The sequence below is a fragment of the Acomys russatus genome, chromosome 24, assembly GCF_903995435.1.
Source record: "Acomys russatus chromosome 24, mAcoRus1.1, whole genome shotgun sequence".
In the NCBI taxonomy this organism is placed as follows: Eukaryota; Metazoa; Chordata; class Mammalia; order Rodentia; family Muridae; genus Acomys; species Acomys russatus.
This window is the reverse complement of record NC_067160.1, coordinates 25,965,701-25,987,360: the sequence shown is the minus strand read 5'-3', so window position 1 is coordinate 25,987,360 and position 21,660 is coordinate 25,965,701. Positions and strand designations below refer to the sequence as shown.

At 44.3% G+C, this 21,660-nt stretch overlaps 1 protein-coding gene across 2 annotated transcripts in view; it reads right to left on the bottom strand.

Annotated features, from left to right (window-relative positions):
• Ly75 (lymphocyte antigen 75) overlaps window positions 1-21,660 on the bottom strand; it is a 129,033-nt gene that overhangs the window by 18,726 nt on the left and 88,647 nt on the right. Inside the window, exon 1 of one of the 2 annotated variants that reach the window (XM_051166112.1) lies at window positions 10,916-11,159. The exons of the other annotated variant lie outside the window; for it this stretch is intronic. Within the exon in view, the coding sequence (XP_051022069.1) occupies window positions 10,916-10,976 (61 nt within the window). The 5' untranslated portion in view covers window positions 10,977-11,159. Of the gene's footprint in view, window positions 1-10,915; window positions 11,160-21,660 lie in introns of those variants that run through there. 2 annotated transcript variants of the gene reach the window in all.

The following is a 21,660-nucleotide window of genomic DNA, read 5'->3' as shown; positions in this document are numbered from 1 at the left end:
CTCAAATTCACAGAGATCCACTTGCCTCCGGCTCCCCAGTTTTGGGATTAAAGGCATGTGCTACCATGCCTGGATATCTTTAAAAAACAAAAACAAAAACTATATTTTTGTCAGTGTGTGTTGGGGGCAGGGAGCACATGTGCACCACGTATAAGCGACGATCACAGAACAACTTATGGGAACCAGTTTTCTCTTTCCATCATGTGGGTTCATGGTATCAAACGTGGGTATTCAGGCTCAGTGGCAGGCGCTTTTACCCTTTGAGCCATCTTGCCAGGCCCCTTTTTTTCTACTGTTTTATAAACACTTGCATTACGCATTGTGACAACCTGGTGGCATAATCCTAATATTTACAAAGCAATAACATCCATAAAGACTGAGGGGCTAGAGATGGCAGATGTGTGCAGGGTGAAAGTTGAGAAGGCCTGGAAACAAGGCACTTAGTGGAAGCTTTGTACCAGAGTAGCCAGGAGCCTTCTCTTCTGGAGAAGCAGCACCCTGTCATCTCCCCTTCATACTCTGCCTCTGCTCCTTATACGAATACCAGGCCTTTTGTTTGTTTGTTTTCTCTGTGTAGCCTTGGCTGTCCTAGACTCACTGTGTAGACCAGGCTGGTCTCACAGTGATCGCCTGCCTCTGCCTCCATGCCCAGCCATAAAATTCTTTTTTTTTTTTTTTTTTTTTTTTTTTTTTAAAGCCAGGTGTGCTGTGGTGGTGCACGCCTTTAATCCCAGCACTAGGGAGACAGAGGCAGGCAGATCATTGTGAATTCGAGGCCAGCCTGGTCTACAAAAGCGAGTCCAGAACAGCCAGGATTATTATACAGAGAAACCTTAAAAAAAAAAAAAAAAAAGACATTTTATATCTTTAAATCTACTTCCAGGCCATGAACCATTTTCTTTTCATCCTGGAAGGAACAGCCTAGACTCTTTTTCCCTATTGTCTTCTTTGACAGATCAGCCCTGGAGTTTATTCCAGCTTTCCCTTGCACAGATGTTTCTCGTGTAAACCATGCATTGACAATGTAAACAAGCAGGAAGAGCAAGCATTAGACATCAGAACAGAAAGGATTTCATCTTGGACAGCTTATCTTGTTTCCTGTGTTCTCTGGGGGAGAAAGGGATGAATGTCTATTTGGTTGGTGTGGTTGTTTGAATGACAATGGCCCCCATAGGCTCATCGGGAGTGGCGTCATTAGGAGGTGTGGTCTTGTTGGAAGAAGTGTGTCATTGGGGGCGGGCTTTGAGGGTTATGATGCTCAGGCCAGGCGCTCTCTCTCGCTGATATGGGTAGAGATTTCTCAGCTCCAGCTCCAGCAACACGTCTCCCTGCATCTCCACATGCTTCCTGCCATGAAGACAATGGACTAAATCCTTGAATGGGAGGCCAGTTCCAATTAAATGGTAATCTTTATAAGACGTGGCATGGTCATGGTGTCTCATCACAGCAGAAACCCTATTAGATTATTGCTGTTAACATAGATAAGGCATGCAAAACACACATTACATTGCCTAATATGAAGCAAGATTCCCAGAATATGAGGTTTTGTCAACCATGATTACTCTTGATGCCTTCCTCCCCTGGATAGAGATCTACAGTAAGGATAAAAACTACTTGGCTGAGTGAATAAATCCTCTTCTTCATCTTTATATACTAATTTCTTTCAGTCATCTCCAAATGCCTTGCCTTGAGTTCATCTGTTCTTTTTGAAACTCAATAGTTTCTTATGCCTCCAAACTTAACTAAATTGACCTTACTGCCATTCCTGACACTGGGCTAGTTCACTGTTTAAAAAGTAAGCTTGTTGGGGCTGGAGAGATGGCTCAGAGGTTAAGAGCCCTGACTGCTCCTCCAGAGGTCCTGAGTTCAAGTCTCAGCAACCACATGGTGGCTTCACAGCCATCTGTAGTAAGATCTGCTGTCCTCTTCTGGAGTATAAGCACACATGCAGGCAAAACACTGTATACATAATGAATAAACAAATTAAAAAAAAAAAAAAAGAATTAAGACCATACAAGATATAAGAGGTCAGATGAAGTCCCAGGCCTGCAAGGGCTATTTAAAAAAGCAAAGCAAACCAAACAAACAAATAAAACAAAAAAACACACAAAAAAGCCCCCAGCCTCAAACAGCAAAGACCCATAGCTAGCCACTGTCATTCAGAAGAGGCTATGTTACCACGTGAAGTCTTGGACACATTCAGTATTGTTTTATATTGTAATTAACCATTTCCTCAGTTTGATTATTAACTGCAAGTCAGTAGAGATTGGGTCTTAAATCTGATTACATCGTCAGTAACAATCACTCTGCTGTCTGGGACACAACCCAGAAAATCATGTGAGTGAGGAGTGAGGCAGTGAATGGCTCTGGGCAAGCAAATTAGGTTGTGGAAAAGTCTATTGCCAACAGGATCTCGGGTCCCTTACTTAAGCATTCCTCTGATGTGCTTTAGTTTATTTGTAAAACAAGGATGAAAACAGTACCGATCTAGGTACTTGGGAATTCTATGGTGAACAAATGGGTAGGGAGAACCCTGTCTTCTTACACAGTATAATTTATTGGGTACAGATACACAAAAGCAACAGAAGTAAAATACCGGGTTAGATGGTGCTGTAGTTTCCTTTCCTGGGGCTGTGATAGAACACTTTGACAAAATCGACTAAAGGCAGAAGCGTTTATTCGCAGATCCTAAGGTCTAGTTCATCATGCTGGGTAAATCAAGGTAGCAAGAGCTTGAAGCAGCTAGTCGCATTGCATCCCCCGCCAGAAAGCAGAGAGCCATGCATGCATGCTCAGCCCTTCCTCTATTTATACAGCCCGGGATCCCAGGAAGGGAACCAACAGGACCACCCACAATAGGCGTAAGTCTTCAACGAATATAATCACGAGAATCCCCAAAGGCCCGTGTCCCAGGTAACTCTAGATTCTGTCAAATCGAGGCTACCCTTCTAAGATCTACTTCTGTGTAACAAGTGAGCAGCTTAAAGCAAGAAACAGCATCTCAGCTAGTGTTTGTGGTTAAGAACTGATGCAGCAGCCTCCTTGGGTTGTTTGGCGTGGGTTTTTCCCAAGTGGATGGAGTCAATGTGTTGCCTAGGGCAGCAGTCGCTTGACCGCTCAACTACAGCTGGATGATTAGAAGGCGCAGTCCTATGAACGGTGCCTCAGTTTCTCACAACGTTAGTATTGAGGAGTCCATATGTATTTTGATTTGAGTGTGAAACGTCCCCTATGGAGTCATGTGTTTGATCCGTTTATTTCTCAAGCAAGTGGCCTTGTTTTGTGTGGATCCTTTCCTGGCCTCCCTATGTTTTCTGGCCCACAGAGATGAGCAAGCAAGCATCCACACACTCCTGCTACCTGGGTATGAGCCATCCTTCCCATCATGCCTTTCCTTCTGCACTGGACTCATAAACTGTGAACCAAAACAAGCTCTCCCCTAGGCTGCTCTGCTCAGTTGTTTGGTCACAGGCGTGAGACAAGAGGCTAACTCACAAAGTTAATCACGAGAGTTGGGGTCATTGTTGCTGCCGGGAGAAACCTGACCACATTTCTTAGGTTTTTAGGGGAGGGGGGAGTTGAACTTGGAGCTAGACGCTAGAGAAGTCCTGGAAGGCTTTAAGAGGAGCTTAAGGGGGTGATCCCGGTGGGAGGAAGGATGGATGACGGGAGGGCTGTGATCATGAAGGCTCCGAGACTAATCGTGTTACAGTCTGGCAAACAAACTGGCTCCATTTTGTCTCTGTCCTGAAAACTTTGAATTAAGGGGAATTAAAGCATGACGGATGGTTTTGTTTGATAAGGGAAAATTTCAAAACTGCATGGCCTTCAGGCTCGTGTCATGGCCATACTGCTAATTGCTCTTGGCTGGATTTATGAGGAGAGTGAACAGGAAGTGAAGCCCAAAAGTTATGGAAAACATGCCGTTTGGTATTGAAGAGAGGGAGGGACGTTAGAAGTTGGGTAAAGTAGGTGTGGATGTAGTGTCGGTAATTGCTAAGGATCAAAGAGCCCTCCTTCCATAGCAGGAAAGGTGCTGTGAAAACAAGGCTCCAACCCTTAAGAGCACCAGGGAAGAGTGATGCAAACCCGCTCCTGAACAGAAAACCACCCTGGGCATCCCAGCTGCCTAGAGAAGCGTTTTGTTATGTTCGGCCTTAGAGATATAGAAAGGTTATTGTAGATTGCGGTACAAGGGGGCCAGGTTACCATCTGGCAGTACAACTCGCCACTGTCTAGAGAGTGCTGTTTTTGTAGACTCACAAGATGCACACATGAGGGCAAGCAGTGTGGAGGATTGTGCCAAGGTTCTAGGAAGCTGTCAGAGCTAGGCAGTGGGTGACAGGGTCAGAGTCTTTGCCTGGAGCTTAGAGTTTGTGTATATAGCTACGAAGGTGAGACCTTAGGATGCACTAGAGATCTTAGCATACAGGAGATGGCCAGAAACACAGGACACCTACCAACCCAAGATGCAGACCTTGAGAGCAGCTGGTCTAAGCCAATGGCATCTGTGCTGTGGGCTGGAGGGATGGAGCTACCCAACACTGGTGGAGTCCAGATGATGCCATAATGCTGGAGACCCAGCTGCCACAATTGGTATTCCTTTTGGGTTCCAGTTATGCTGTGGTCCAGTATTTCCTTACAACTTTCCATTTAACAATGAGAGACTTATTCTGTGCCACTGTATGCTGAAAACATAAAATTCTGGTTTATCTATATTACAGGGACTCACAGCTGAGAGTTGATCTCTATAACGGCATTGGGAACGTTAGTTCTATGAAGATTGCTAGAAGCTGGGCTGAGTGCACTTGGTATTATGAGATGGCTGAACCTATGGAAACCAAGCATGAACATCCTGGTTTGAGCATGTGCGTTTCAAGACTTAGTCCCCAGCTCTCTGGTTTGGAGAGCTGTGAAACTTTTGGAAAGTGGTATCTAGCTGGAAGATGTGGGCTTGGGGGTTACAACCAGGTCCCCTTTTCTTCCTTTTCTCTGTTTCCTGGTATGGTGAGATATGAGAGGCAGCAACTTTATACCCCCGTCATTCCAGCCACATGATGGATTATTTTACTCTCAAACTATGAGCCAAAATTCACCCTCCACTGAGATGCTCTTCTTAGGTATTGGGTCCCAGAAAGGAGAAAAGTAACTAGTAAAGCAGATGGCTTCCCAATAGTTAGAGACTCATGGTGCAAGGCAGAAGTGAAAAACCATAGGGAGTCCAGTCTTGGTTGTCAATCATTTCTGAACTATCCTATTGACTACTGTATTAGAATTTTCCAGGGAAATAGTACCAATATAAGAAAGATTGGCCAGCTATCTCCCTATCCTTCTATCTATCTACCTATCTATCTATCTATTATCTATTTATCCATTGCCCTACCTGCCTATCTATCTGCCTTACTCAGTTATTGAAGCAAAAACCAACCAACCAAAACCAAAACCAACTCCTCATGTCCTATCATTGGCAGTCTGGAGAACTTGTGATGGTTTTATATTCAACCCTAGTCTGAAAGTCTGAGGATGGGGTCAGGGAGTTGGGGACAATGGCAAAAATCCTTACCTGAGTCCAAAAGCCTGAGGACCAGGTGTGACTATTGCAAGTTCAAGGCCGTGACTTGCTATAATGGTGCCTCAGCTCAGGCCAGACAAGAATTTGACCTTCCTCTGCCTTCCTGTCCTATCTCAAGGGAGTAGATGATGCCAGGCCAGGCTGATGAGGGGAGATGTCCTTCACTAAGCCTTACGGACACAAATGCTAACCTCAGCATTTGGTGGTTCAGCAGCAAAATTCTCAAAGGCTAATCTAATCCAGAAATAGTGTTTTATCGGCTGTTTAGGCATCTATTTGTAATGCACACAATTTGACACATAAATCTAACAACCATAATTAAGTGGGCCAGGTCTTTTTTAGTGCGGGTGGGGGATGAGGGGGCGGGGGGGTGGAGTGGGGTGGGGTACCAGGGGTGAGGTACAAGTAAGTAAACACCAAATGATAAGAAACTTCAGGAACATCTTTGAGGCTGCCAATCACAGATACTTCTAAGTACCAAAGACCTGACATTGAGGTCAGATAGAGCAAATAGGAAACCCAAGGCTCCTGAGATGCAAGCGAGCATAGCGAGGAGGAGGAGGGCAACTTGTTTCTCAACACTATTATTGAATAATTATGATAAGATCAAAAGAAAAGAAAAGGCTACAAGTGATAAAAGCAGAAGATACACTGTTGACTCACCTGGAACTTTCAGGTACCTTCCACTCAGGCTCATTTTAGCGTTCTCTGTACCTCTAGTTGAAAAAGGAAACCTCTCCTTGAAGGCTACAGGTCAGTGTGCAGCCCAGATAGACACACTCAGGGCCTCTGGCTTAGGGACAGTCTTCCAAAGAGGCTGCCTCTCCCGTGAGGACAGCTGAAGACCTCATGAGTGGAAAGCTGCCCTGTGTCACCTTTCATGCTTGCACTGTGGCTAGAAGTTCTGCTATAATTAGAAACTGCCTCCAAAGCTCTATGCACACTTTACCTCTATAATTCCTACTTCTTCATGACATCCTGAAAGACAGGCTGCTATTCTTAGCAACTTATCTGATGCTCTTAGAGACGGTTTTATAATTCTGTTAGTTTAATATGTATAGAAACTTAGTAGTAGTCTCATGAAAAAGTTAAAAGCCGCACTTAGCGCCAACAGTTTTCATATAGACTATGTACCTAAATGTATCATATGCTACAGCGAATGGAACATTATCCCCACGGTGCATTTTGTATTGCCAAGCCAAGTTCAGTAACGTTCTGCTCTCTTATTAGCACTCATTCCCCTTCCATAGGCTAACTTCAGCAAGACAAGAGGATGATGGAAGCTGTTTATTACATGTGTTATGTGTCCAGAGAGCAGGGGGTCCAAATGTTTAACTAACCATAGGTTCTGTGGCTGTGGGTGGGCTTCAAGATCTGCCAAATCCCAAAGAACCTAAGCTGGTCCTTCCTCAGCATCATTCTTCCTCTTCACCCTCCCAGGATGTCCACTTCCAGTGCTTGCCCTCAGACCCATCCTCAAAGGACTGTTATGATAGCTGTGCATGGAAGAGGTCTGTCATCTGTGCCTTTCTCATTGGACATCATTTATTTTATTTTATTTTTTTATGGCTTAAGTCTCCTGTTTCTCCTCAAAATCTAAAATAACCTTTGAAAGCAATCATGTATCTGACATGGATGATGCAAAAATTGTTTTTCTTGACCTTGTCTTAAGCCAAATATGGCTGGGCAGTGGTGGCCCATGCCTTTATTCCCAGCACTCAGGAGGCTGAGGCAGGTGGATCACTGTGAGCTCAAGCCTAGCCTGGTCTATAAAGTGAGTCCAGGATAGCCAAGGCTACACAGAAAAACCCTGTCTCGAAAAAACAAAAGCAAAGCAAAGCAAAACAAAACAAACAAACAAATGGAAAAAAAAAAGCAAATATGACTCCTACTTTCCAGATGGGTTTGTGAGGAACCATGGCAAAACTATCCATAGGAGTTCTGAACCTTGTAATAACTATATCAGGTTTGTGGCTTTGGCCTGTGACCTTGCACAGCCATGCAGATGGGACACAGGCTTTTTAGTGGTAGCATTGATTTTCAACATAGCAGCAAAGTCTTCACAGCTTCTCAACAATGAAAGAAATCCTAAAGCAATAACTATTTGTGAATTCACTTGTTTGTTTGAAAATTAAAATTAAAATTTATAAAAGCATTCTTACATCTAATCTGAGATCATTTCCCTTGGGATAGAACTGCTCCATCTACGATGGTAATAAAAAGTGACCCTGATGCATTTAGAGGTTGTAAATGTTTTAAATGCAGTTATAAGGTCAGGGAGAAGTGATACAATTCGAAAGAAAACAACAATGCAACTGACCCCTGTACTTTTTAAATGATCCATTTTTAAAAATCATTTTATCATAAAATAAAGTTTAAAGACACATCAAAATAAAACAAAGCCTTTCAAGACAGCGAGCTTCCTGCTGTTAAAGAGCGTCTTCCCGGGAAGATGTGTGATGGACAAGAATATGAACTAGAGCCTGAATATAAAACACTGAGCTGTAACAGAGAGTGTAGGCGTTTGGAGAAGAACTTAGGACATCCCATAATAATAAAGATCTAAACGGGTAGGGGAAGGAGTCAGCAATGAGGGGAAAGCAGCCTGTGTAGAAGGAACAGAAGGTTGGAGATCCCAGAAGGTCAGGGTGAAGAAACTTTTAGTGAAGAGCAGGGAGGGTAGTGAGCTAACAAGAGAGAGAAGCCGGGGGCCCCCGAGTCACCGCTTGCAGGTAACAGCCCCTCAAAGTTAGAGGCCTAGATTCTGACCCACATGAGGGGCACAGAACGAGGACTTACATTCACTCCTCCCGTACCACTCATGGGAAATCAGTGCCCCAGTAGTCCCAGGCACATTCCTGTGAGCACAAGTCCTGTGACAGAGAGCCTCTGCATCTGAGGAGGTGGCCCAGTGGGGGAAAGAACTTGCTGTGCCTGTGTGAGGACCCGTGCTTAGATCCCCAGCAGCATCCATAACAAACAAACAAAAAGCCAAATCACAGAAGCTCTATATAGGTCTGCTCTGGAACCTTCAAAAGTTAAAGGATGTGAATTTTGAGCCTAATAACTAAACCAACAAGCCCACTTTCACTATCATACTCCGAAGCAATAGAAAAAAAAGAGTGCTTTCCACATCAGCATTACATCTGTACTTGACATCGTTGAGGTTCTTTGTGTGTGGCGATCTTGCCACTCAGCTAATACTAATTCTTGATGAGCTCTCTCTGTCTTGCATGAAGATGTGCCCAGGAAGTATAAACAGCAAGCAGAGTGGTACTCTTAGGGTATTCGCCCTTGATGCAATTGCACTTCCTGTTCTACAGTAAGAGCAAAGGGAAGGAGACCAGGGTTTTCCAGGCCTGTAGGAGAGATGGAGTTCTCACCTGATGCTCACTCACAACATCCCTGAAGAGTAGAGAAGCTGGTCAGCTCGGCTTAGAAGTGAGCATACTCATTCTTTTTCTTTTCTTTTTGTTGTTGTTTGTTTGTTTTGTTTGTTTTTTGTTTTTTTTTTTCACAATAGGGTTTCTCTGTGTAGCCTTGGCTGTCCTGGACTCACTTTGTAGACCAGGCTGGCCTCGAATTCACAGCGATCCACCAGCCTCTGGCTCCCTTGTGCTGGGATTAAAGGCGTGCGCCACCATGCCCTGGCTTGTTTTTGTTTTTATGAAACACGGTTTCTCACGTAGCTTTGGCTTCTCTGGACTCCCTTTGTAAACCAGGCTGGCCTCAAACTCACAGTGATCCGCCTGCCTCTGCCTCTCTGAGTGCTGGCTGGGATTACCCAGTTTCCTGTACCTTCTTACATTAAAGTCTCCTGACTAAAGAAGCTGATTAGCAGAGAGAATCCAGACCAGAGTGATCTTAGGAAGCTTGCCCTCTGCAGCTGGTTAAAACAGCTCCACAGGTGATACCAAAATCCACAAACCACTCTCTTTCCAAATTGCCTCCGACGGTCTTTTTCTTCCTTTTTAACTTGCTATCACTGTGTTTGTGAGGGTGGGGGTAGGGGGTGGGAGGTGGGGAGGGAAGAGGGAGTGGTGTGGCTGCAACACACCTGTGGAGGTCAGAGTATAACTTTATGGAGTCTTTTCTCCTCTTCTAGATTGAATGAACTCAGGTCACTAGCCTTGCAAAACAGGCATATTTACCCACTGTACCATCTCACCCGGTGCAACAGTAATAACAACAAAAATATTGTTTTGTTTTGTTTTTAAATACTCTGGAACTTAAGAGGAAGTTCAGGTGTCTTGGATAACACGGGGATGGCCTAAGGAGGACCCAGAGTCAGCCCTGACTTCACAGAAGCTCGAGTCCAGCCATAGACAAAATCAATGTATGCAATGTGAACGGCACATCTTGCTTCTGTTCCTCAGATAGGCAGGAGACAGTGTAACTGGCCACAAGCGCTGCTCTGCAGGGGCCCAGGAAAACAGCTTCGCAAGCTCTGGCTGCTCACTGTTCTAGCTCTCCAATACCCAAGGCCTTTAAAACATTCCCTGCTGCCAGCAGGCTTCATATAGAAATTTATTTTAATAAAAAATTAAAAAAAAAAAAAAGAAAAAAGAAATGTATTTTAAAATAAAGTGCAATCCAGGAGGCAAAAATTTCTTGCATAATCCTGTTACTGAAGGAGACACAAACATTCACTTAATTCTTGTTTATTTTGTTCTTTCATGCTTGGAAACGTTCGATTGATAGTGGTTTGGTTTTTTTTTTTTGGAAGGAAATCACCCCCAGAGTTTCCCCATTAACATTTTTGACATGCCTCCACGGAAAGCTTGTTTAAAGAAAAACACATGCTTGGTGGAATTGTCTGTCTTCCTCGGCAGTCATTTTGCAAGTGACTAATTATGTCTAATTTTTCAGATGTCACTTGTGTACCAGCCCACCAAAGGTTTCTCAAAAGCACAGTTTTTGTAGTAAGGATCCCAGCCTGGCCTTTTCTCCTTCCTCTTAAAACAGAAGTTATTTGGCTGAACTCTTTTCCTCTTTTAACAACTTGCCCACCAGCCAAAGGACGGGCCTGCTTCCTCCCACCACCCCCAGGCCTCACCCCTTTCTTGCTGCCACCCTTCGAGGGGCTCTAAGTGCCTTTGCCCTCCAGCTAGCCAACCGTCTGTCTTGGGGGTCTGAGCTGAGGATGCAGACGCGGTGGAAGAGGGTGGCAGGTCCTCGGATTTGGCCTTTGCCCCGGGTCTGGCTCTCCGAAGCCACCCAGCACCCAGAGAGATGGGTGGGTGCGGGATGGTCAGGCCACAGGGCAAGCAGGCTGGGGTGGGAGCGGGGAGTCTGCGTCCTCAGGGCGGGGTGGTGGTGGGAGCGGCGGCAGGGGCGGCTTACCCGCGACTGTGGCAGTGGCGAGACTCAGCAGCAGGAGCGTGGACAATGCTGCGTGGGGCATGACTGCGCGGCTTCGGCTTCGAGAGCGGGTTGGGGGCGGTGCTTTGTCGGGTGCGCAGAGCCGCGAGCCACAGCCCCGACGCCTCCTACCCGAGGCGGGGGAGTGGAGGAGGCCAGGGTCACACAGATGGGACGCCCAGATCCCCAAGCGACTGGCCGGGCTGCAAGCTCCAACTTCTTTCTGTTAAAGCCAAACTTTCCTTTTGAACTGGAATAATCTCAGACTTTTTAAAATGTTGCAAAATAGAATTCCCGTAACCTTTCAGTCAGCTTCCCTAAATGTTAGCATCTTACGTAACATCGGTGCAAGAATCAGAACTAGGAAACGACCATTGGTGGAACACTGTTGACTAAACCACAGCGCTCGTGGCATTTGACAATTATCTCTAGTCTAGGACCCAATTCAGGAACCAAGTGTTCCGTCTCCGTTTGCCAGATGTTTCTTCTCCGTAGAATTCTGTTTGTGCCCTTTTTGGCAAGAGTTGTACGGAAGGGACAAGGTGGGATGGACTTTGCTCATTGGGTGAAGGTGGTGTCAGCAACCTTAACCTCCTTTTTCACAAGCCCCTCCCAGCGGACTATGCCTCTTAGGAAACATTTCTCCGTCACTAGTTACTGTATCAAGAGTAAAACAGAACAATCGAACAGGAACGATTTGATTGGGGTGGGAAATTTAGCACAAGTCAAAAGAAAGCCTATGATGGGGTGGGATAACTAACACTGTCTTTTGAAAAGAGGGAGGTGAGGCAGGGAGGGAGGGAGGGCAGGGAGAGAGGGAAGAGACAGAGACTCACAGAGAGAGACACAGAGACAGAGACAGAGACAGATTTTAATGAAGTTACCTTACAGGAGGGGAAGAGGACAGATACTTCAACCTAGCAAATAACCCCAGGACCAGGAATGGGCTAGTTCCTGAGTTGTTGCCAGTGGGGTCTCCTAGAGCCCCAAGAATTACAGATTATTGCCAACAGTCTTGGCTATCATCAGAGCTTGTTGGTAGGCTCCTGTTGCTGTAGATGCCACGCACCTGAGTCACATAAGTTGGAGAAATCCAGGTTGTACTAACTCCAAAGCTTCACCTCGACCAGTTAGCTTTCACAGTGTTGGGAGGTCCTTGCTACACGCACGTATGGAGGAGAAAACTCCTTTTTCCCCCTCTACAGCAGTGTGTATAGCAAACACCTCTAACTCATTGAGATATGAACCCTACAAACTACAACAATAACAAGCCTAACAGGATGTGCCTGCTCCTGCAATAGTGGCACACGAATGTTAGCAAAGTAATGAACCACTTTATGATCGGATTGAAGGCTTGCTCCATGAGATGGAACCCATACCTGACACTATGCCAAGAACGTGTAGCTAAATAGGTCATAGGTCCCGACGGAGAACACAGTGCAATTATTCTGCTAAATGAACATAGTATTAAAGTAACTTCTTTGCCGATAGATGAGTGTATCTCTCAAGCCTCATCAGAGAAGCGTCTCCCTACAGTCGATGGCAATTAATAGCCTCCATTAGTGCAGAAAGTAAGAAACTGCAGAGTACTCAGCCCTCAGTGAGACTTGCATATTACACTCTTCCCCCACAAGGCTCAAGTATGTTTGAAGAAGACGGTTCAGAAAGATCTTAAGAGCCAGAGTTGGTGGACAACATCGCTAGAACAGTGTTTTCTAGACACAACTGAGCAGATGCACATAAAAACTCAAAGAGATTATGACAGCACGCATAAGTCCTATGAATATCCAAGCCAGGCAAAACTCCAACATAGAGGGCCTGCATAGGCACAGAATCCTACCATTATATGGAGAGCTATTGGCATTTGATAGTACTGGGAAAGGCAAAGTCAGGTTTTTTGTTTGTTTGTTTGTTTGTTTTGTTTTTTAAAGATGTATTTATTTATTATGTATACAGTGCTCCACCTGCATGTACACCTGCAGGCCAGAAGAGGCCATCATATCACATTGTAGATGGTTGTGAGCCACCATGTGGTTGCTGGGAATTGAACTCAGGACCTCTGGGAGAACAGTCAGTGCTCTAATCCTCTGAGCCATCTCTCTCCAGCCTGTTTGTTTTTTAAAAGACGTGTCCCCTTAGTTGGTTGACCACAATCTAGTACAGGCCTCATTCCCAAGAGTAGTGGGGCAACACCAAGTAGACTTGATGGGGTAGGGTGAGATAAAGAAAACAAGTTGGGTGGGAAGGGAGGGGAGGTTGGAATGGGTGGGTATGAGAGGAATTGGGAGACAAGAGTGAATATAATCGAAACACATTGTGTGAAATTCTCAAAGAACTCATAAAAGATTTCCTAAAGCAGATTCGTTTGTCTGAGATAAGGGCTCGTTATGTACCCAATTCTGGGCTCAAACTCATGACTCTTCCCTGGTTCTGGGGCTACAAGCAGGTTCTTTTGTTGTTGTTGTTGTTATTGTAGCCCCCTTCCTCATCACCTCCTGGTCCCCTTTTCTCTTTCCCTCATACCCCCTCCCTCCCCTCAAAAGGGTGGAGCCCTCCTCCTCTACCATCTGACCTCAGCCTCATCTGAGATCATCAAGCCTCATCTGGACTGCCTGTATCCTCTTCCTCTGTGGCCTGGCAAGGCCCTCCTCTCTCCCCCACCTCCCGCCGGGTAGGGCCGGGAGAGGGGAGGCGATCAATGTGTAAGGGCCAGAGTCCATGTCAGAGGTAGTCCCTACTCCCCATATTATGGGACCCAAAAGGAGACTGTGCTGCCTGAGCAGAAGGTCTAGGTCCTCACCATGCATGGTCCTTGGTTGGTGTTTCAGACTCTGCGGCATCTCCTTCCTCCAGCAGGATTTGTTGGCTCTATTGGTCTCCTTGTGGAGCTCCTGTCCCCTCCAAGTTCTTTTGTGCCCCAACTCTTCCATAAGACACCCTGTGCTCCACCCCAGAGTTTGGCTGTGTGTCTCGGCATCTGCTTAGCTCCCCTGCTGGGTGGAGTCTTTCAGAGGACTTCTCTGGTAGGTTCCCTTCCTGTTCCTTCTTTTCAGCTGCTTCCAGTGTCTATTCTATTTGTCCTTCTGCATGACAATTAAGCATTTTCCCTAGGGTCCTCCTTGTTAATAGTTTCTTTAGGTCTGTGTATTATAGTATGGTTATCCTGTATTATTTGGCTAATATCTGCTTATACGTGGGTATATACCATGCTTATCTTTCTGGGTCTGGGTTACCTCACTTAGGATGATCTTTTCTTTTCTTTTCTTTCTTTCTTTTTTTTTTTTTTTTTAAAGGTTTTTTGAGACAGGGTTTCTCTGTGTAACAGTCCTTGCTATCCTGGACTTTCTTTTGTAGACCAGGCTGGCCTCAAACTCAGAGAAATCCACCTACCTCTGTGTCCTAGTGCTGGGATTAAAGGCATACATTACCATTCCCAGCAGGATGATCTTTTCTAGTTCCATCTATTTGCCTGCAAATTTTAAGATTTCCTTGTTTTTAATAGGGTAGTAGTATTCCATAATGTAAATGTACTACAGTTTTCTTTATCCATTCTTTGGTTGAGGGACATCTAGGTTGTTTACGGATTCTGGATATTACAATTAAAACTGCTATGAACATAGCTGAGCAAATGTCCTTGTATGGTGGAACATCTTTCAGGTGTCTGCCCAGGAGTGCTATAGCTGGGTCTTGAGGTAGAACTATTCTCAATTTTCTGAGAAGTGCCAGATTGATTTCAAAGTGGTTGTACAAATTTGCACTCCCACCAGCAATGAAGGAGTGTTCCCCTTTCTCTTTGCCAGCATGTGCTGTCACTTGAGTTTTTGATCTTAGCTATTCTGATAGGTATAAGACGGAATCTCAGAGTCGTTTAGATGTGCATTTCCCTGATGACTAGGGGGGTTGAGCATTTCTTTAAATGTTTCTCAGCCATTGGTAATCCTCTGCTGAGAATTCTCTGTTTAGTTCTGTACCCCATTTTTAATAGGATTATTTGGTTTAGTGGTGTTTAATTTCTTGAGTTCTTTATATATTTTGGATATTAGCCCTTTGTAGGACGTAGGATTGGTGAAGATCTTTTCCCAGTCTGTAGGCTTTCACTTTGTTCTGTTGACAGTGTCCTTTGCCTTAAAGAAGCTTCTCAGTTTCATGAAGTTCTATTTATTAATTGTTGACCTTAGAGCCTGAGCTATTGGTATTCTGTTCAGGAAGTTGTCTTCTGTATAAGCAGGTTCTTTAAACAATGCATTTATAAATGATGCAACTATAACTTAGTCCAAAAGGCTTCTGGACCCAGAAATAGGAAGTAGAAGCAAGCAAGGGACTTTGGGTAAGCCTCATGTCATTGGTGTATAAAATAAAGACAAACTTAATACAAAGAAAACAAAACAACCCACTGAAAAATAGACAAAGTTGGGAGAGTCTTCTCACTCAAGAAGATAAGAAGACTGCAAATGAGCCTATGAAAGGCTACTCTGTGTCACTTCATTAGACGATTGCCAATTAAAGTAAGAATCAAGCACTACCAGATACCTATAGAATGACTCATATCTCAAAGAACAATGACACATGCTTGGGAGGGTGTGCGGGAAGGCATATATAATGCATATGACCAAAAACACCTACCAGGGGATCATGAAGTACTCTCAAGGCTCAGCCTCTTTGTCCAAGTATCGAGACTTTGTTCATTGCTTATTTTCTGTCTTCATAAGTTGTCAATAATGTGTTCACACAGTAAGCTCAAACTGAAAGCAAATCCTTCCAAAAATAGTCTATGTTTAAATACGGACACATCTTAATTCTGAGTTCTTTTGCCTACTAACTACACAGCAGTTCTGTGGAATCAGGCAATTGTCAAAATTCTCTAAAGGAGAGATAAACCTGTTTTTTATGATCCCAGGTGTGGGATCAGAACGTTCTTGTGAGAACAGGTGATGTTAATCCATTAGAAGACCAACCACCTCGTGCGGGACCTTGATTGTTGTCAGCTGAAAAGATCCCATGAACAGACTCTGGGAGGAGATATATAAATGAGACCAGAACTGGAGGCGGGGTTTTTTGGAGATGTGGGGATAGTTTTGGCTGTTCATTGCTCCACTTTGAGGATGCTCCTAGAGAGCACCACTCAAGGGAAGGCTTCGGTCCTCTGGGCTCCTGCTGAGGTTCCGGGTTCTGGTTACTCCAGGTTCCAGCAGAAGAAATCCTGCTGGCAATGCCAGGAGAATCGTTCCTCGGAACTAATATCCTTACGGTTTTGCTATTGTGTTCCTTAATCCTTCTGTTCATATTGTTTTGGTTAGTCGGGTTATAAGTGGCATATGCTCAGTTATTTAGTTTGTAATAAAATATATCGCTTAAGAAAGTTGAACACTACAGTTCTCTCCACCACCACCTTGAATATTTATGAATGTGGATTACATTATGTCCAACTAATTTAAAAAGACATCTTAAGATATAGAATAGAAGTGATGATCTAATTTAAGCTGTGACCTACTTCAGTTGGGCTTTTGTTTTTATCATTTGAACTCAAGAAAGGCGTGTTCTCCCCTTAGCAACTCTGGTGCACACTGCCTCCTTTTTCATGCTAAGCCACAAAACTGATTACTTATTGCCTCTTTTGGGGGAGAGCATGGCATCCACCGAAAGCCATCAGTCTGCATCTGCATCTCTGATCATACCTCGGCTTCATTTTCCTCAGCCTTTTGTTCCTGTCAGCCTCCCTCCTGTTCCTCTGCTCCAATGCTCAGCCAGCTCTTAGCCTGGAGTCTCTTTTGTCTTCAGTCTCTTCCCCTCCAGCCACATTGCAATAACAAAGGACTACAAGGGAAAGTCAGTCCATTCTGTGCATCCGGGGCCTGGGTGCCTCTTCTGCAATCTCCTTCTTTTTACCTTAGTCATTATCCTCTCCCAGGCCTCTCACTGTAAATGCCACACTTTTATTACTGTCGTCAAGTTAAGGCTTCTTCTGGTTTCTCATAAGAACATCTTACATGCTGCTGAACAAGAGAACGGAGGCCACCAACTATCAGCTCGAGACAAGCATCTTCAAATCCACATCAGCAGCTCTTCTCCTGTTAGCATCCAGGAGGAAGACATGCCTCCTCATCCCAGGCAAGCTGAGTTCCTATTTTGGTAAATTGAGAATCACCCCTCACGTCTCATCTTCTCCAAAATTGTCTTCAATCCTTTTGCATCATCAACTGTTCTATGAAACTCGTGGTGTCGTTCCCTGACCCACTTTTCAACTGAGACAGGGTTTCTTTGTGCAGCCCTGGCTATGCTGGAACTTTTTCAGACCAGACTGGCTTTAAACTCAGAGATCCACCTGCCTCTGCCACCAGAGTTGCTAGGATTAAAGGCTTGCGCCACCACTGCCAGCCTTCTCCTGTCTTCTAAACCTGTGGACCTGGTGTGGTGATGCATGTTTGTAATTTGAGCACTCAGGAAACAGGAAAATAAGGAGTTTGAGGCCAGCATTGGCTACACAGTGATATCCTGTCCAAGCAAACCAAGGGCTGGGGGTTGTAGTTCAGTGGTAACTCACCTGTGTAGCATGCTCAAGGAGTCCCTGGATTCTGTCTGTCCTCATCACCACAGAAACAAACCTTTATTTTTCATCTCTTTTGGAAGGAAAAAAGGAAGGGAGGACATCTCAAACCTACCATGGGCTAGCCTTTTCCCTCCATGGCCTGTCTCCATTAGACTTCCCAAAAACCTTCTCAGAATACACATCTCACAATACTTCCATACTTCCGCTGTTTTTCTCAAAATCTCGCATTTCCCATCTCTCAAGTCTTTATTTTCAGCGCACTCCCTCTGAACCCTGGCTCCACTCCCTCTGGACCCTGGCTCCACTCCCTCTGGACCCTGGCTCCACTCCCTCTGGACCCTGGCTCCACTCTCATATTGGATTTCCACTGACCAGGATCATTTCCCAGTCACGACCCTCTCCTATCCAAGTTCTGTGTTGTTTTGTAAATACTGGCTTGATGCTATGTTCTATGACAAGGTTTCTTGGCCAGGGAATCAAGCTTGACCCAGGACTGATTATCACTCTATATTAGGTCCAGGGTGGGTGGTGGGGTGGGTGGGGGATGACAATGACCTGAAATAAGATGGTTGGTGACTGGCAGTAGCCTTTCTTCTTCAGCTGACAAAACTGTTAGACTGAGAAGATGATGATGAAGATCTGAGGGTGACTTCTGGGCGTCTAGCTCGGAGGCAGAAACTGCCTTCTCTATATCAAGTAATATAAATAATAGTAACTGGTTGGGGAAGTGGGATCATTTCTCAACTCCTACTTGTGACTGATTAGCTTAGTTCAGGGCTGTTTGAGCAGTTTGTGGAGGTGAGATATAGCGGAGATTTCCCACCGAGCACTCAGGGAATGCGTGTCAAGTGTACAGATCATCAGTTTCATGTTGAGATCAGGCTGTTGAGATCTTCCCCCCCACTTTAAGTCACTCCCTGGTGTGTAAAACAGTGTTTCTCAGATGTGTGTTGCCCACAAACAGCTAGGGACTCCATTTTGAGGATGGAGGATGAGTGTGCACTGGGTGGGCACGTGAACAGCAGCGTCTGTCTGGCTTCCCAGTTTCAGCTTCTTAGGCCCTTTTGAAACTTCATGCCTCTTGAGTCCTTTGTAGTCATTCTGTAACTTAATGCATGCCTGCATACATACATACATACATACAGTACATACATACATACATACATACAGTACATACATACATACATACAGTACATACATACATACATACAGTACATACATACATACATACAGTACATAGTCTGTGTAATGAGTAATAGATGATCTAAGAGTTAGCGTTAATAACTGAGCTTAAGTGCTGGAGAGATGGCTCACAGGCTATGGGCTGCTCTTCTAGAAGACCCAAGGCCGTCCCCTGTTGGGAAGCTCACAGTGCCTGCAATGCCCAAATTAGAGAATCCAAGACCCTGTTCTAGCCCCGCCCCCCCCTGCAGCCACCTGCCTTCACGGGCACATTCCAACACACACACACACACATAATGAAAATGAGTCTTAAAAAATTGACATTGCAATTCATGAACACCTCTTCGCTTCAACCAGAATTATGAAGGAAGAAGAAATAACTGGCAAGTTGTTGCCGTTGAAATGGCTGTGTCTTGTGATTTAATATTCAATACAGTTGGACATTGTGCATTGACATAAACATGTCTATATTTATGATGTAGTGCTTTCATGAAGACTTGGGTTATAAAGCCTTTCATTTGAGAGCACATTCAAGTTTCTCTTCCTAAGCAGGATACAGTTACTGAATTCACTAATTGCAATGAGGTCTCTGCTTCTGCCAGAGGGTTTGGTCTTAAAAAGGAGCCTAAGATGAAGGAATAGGGGCCTCCGACACTCCCTAGGAGAATCTCAGCAAGAGTCAGGCATGCAGTTTACAAAGAATACAACAGCCAAAGTTTGCTTTTGTTTTCTTTAGCTGTGCATGGTGGTGTGTGCCTTAAATCCTAGGACTCAGGAGGCAGAGGCAGGCGGATCTCTGAGTTCTAGGCCAGCGTGGTCTACAGAGTTCTGGGGACAGAGAAACCCTGTTAAACATCAGCAGCAGCACCACCACCACCACTACCACCATCACCAGAACAACCCGGAACAAAACAAAAAATCCACAACCCAGCAGCCATTTAGTAGGGAGAGCTTCCAGCTAATGTCTGAGGGGCAAGGAGGGAATTGCTGGGGCAAGGGAGGAAGAAGGGAGTGGATGCTGGTATCACTTCAGGATCGTTTCCTAGAGAAGTTCCCTTCTCTATTGGTGTCTGGCTTGAAGAGACAGTTTATTTTGTTTTTTGTTTTTGTTGTTTTTTTCAGACTTTATGTAGTAACTGAGTTAGTCGGTCAGGGAAGGCTGGAATGGGCTGTCTTATGCTTTTGAGACACCTGGGAAATGGGGAAAGGAGCTGCTAGGGGACAGTTCTGGACATGTTGAGGAGGGCTTTCAAGTATATCACCTAAGGGATCACTGGGACTATGCATTTGAACTCGGGGAGCAAGTGCACAGCATCCTCTAAGAGAAGCACAAAGAATGTAAAGACTAATATAATACAGATGGGATTCCTGCTGAGAGATGCTAAGAGACACACTGAGGGGCTGAGGGATGGGTGGCTCTGCTCTGTAAGAGTGCTTGGTGTGAGCTGGAGAGATGGCTCAGCTGTTAAAGGCTAGGCTCACAACCATAAATGTAAGAGTGCTCGGTGTGCAAGCATAAGGATCAGAGTTCGAATTCCAGGCAGTCACAGAAAGAGATGTACGTGGCTTTACATGTCTGAGATCCCCACATGGCTTTACATGTCTGAGACCACAACATTTCTGGGCAGAGGCAAGTGTATACTTGGAGCTGGTGGCTAACTCACCTAGACGAAATGGCAAGCTTCCAGCTTGCAAGATAAACAGACATACAGCAATAGAGGAAAACACTTTCTGTCCTCCTCTGGCCTCTGTACAAGTGCACGTGGCACATGCACCTGTATACTCATATGCATGTGCTACACACACACACACACACACACACACACACACACACACACACACACTGCATAGATGTCACACACAAAAGAGAAACACTGAGCCAAGGAGACTAAAATAATTTAGAGATACGATTTATTCTTTTAAAAGTGCTCACAAAGCCTTTAAATAATACCTCAATTTCCAGTAGCTGGACACTTTCTCATCATACTGGATTTGGAATACAACCAAATCTAATTTAGAGATGCTTCTGTATACAAAGCCCAGTCCGAACACTTTTAAAAGGGAAGCCAACCTTACAGTGGCATCATCTGTACACACAACTGTAGTCATTTAGTTCTTTGAAGAAACTCCTAATAATTATCTAAAAGATGCCTCAATAAGAACAGTTTAGGACAGCTGTAGGCTACATTAAAACAGTCTCAGAAAATTATTTACAACTTTAAGATAATATAAACACCTCAAAGAAAATAAATCTGGATCTTGTACAAAAATATCCTAAAGTATAAATATGAAACACTGAATAAAACAGTCACTATATTTAGTGGGCACTACCAGTAAGAATATATTCCAGGTGTTAAAATGGAAATTACATGTACAAAATAATGCTTCCCTAATCATTAAGTTTTAAATGTCCCCACACAAGTCACGAGGCTTTGAGTCTCACTGTCTCAAAAGCTGTTGTTTTTGCAAAGACAAAGTTAGCAAACATCATAATTCAAAAGACTACTTTTCTGTTTTGCTGCGGTAAGAAGGCAACAAAATAATATATCCATCAAAAGTTGATGTGTTATGTGAAATATATACACTGTAAAGGTTTAAGTCTCACCGGTAATTGGGTCCTTGTAAAAAAGAAAATCCTCGAACACAAGACATGCTGATACAGCATGCTTGGTCAAGTTAACAGCAACAATTTCAACTTTAGAAGACATTAACTCCGAGTTTTCAAAAAGAGAAGAAAAAACCCAAACCACTGACTATAAGTAATTATAAACAAAAAACATTACAATTAATTAATATTGGTATAAATATATTTGAAATGATATAAGAAACATCTTCCAAGAGGCTCCATTGTCTGTGTAAAAATATACTTTATTTAGTATTTTTCTCCATAGCATAAAAGGCTATTTTGAAGCATCATTGCTCTTATTTATAGTTGAGTTTTTACCTGAGGTACTAACTTTGCATTTGGTCAGATGCTCATAAAAGGTGGAGCCTAGTC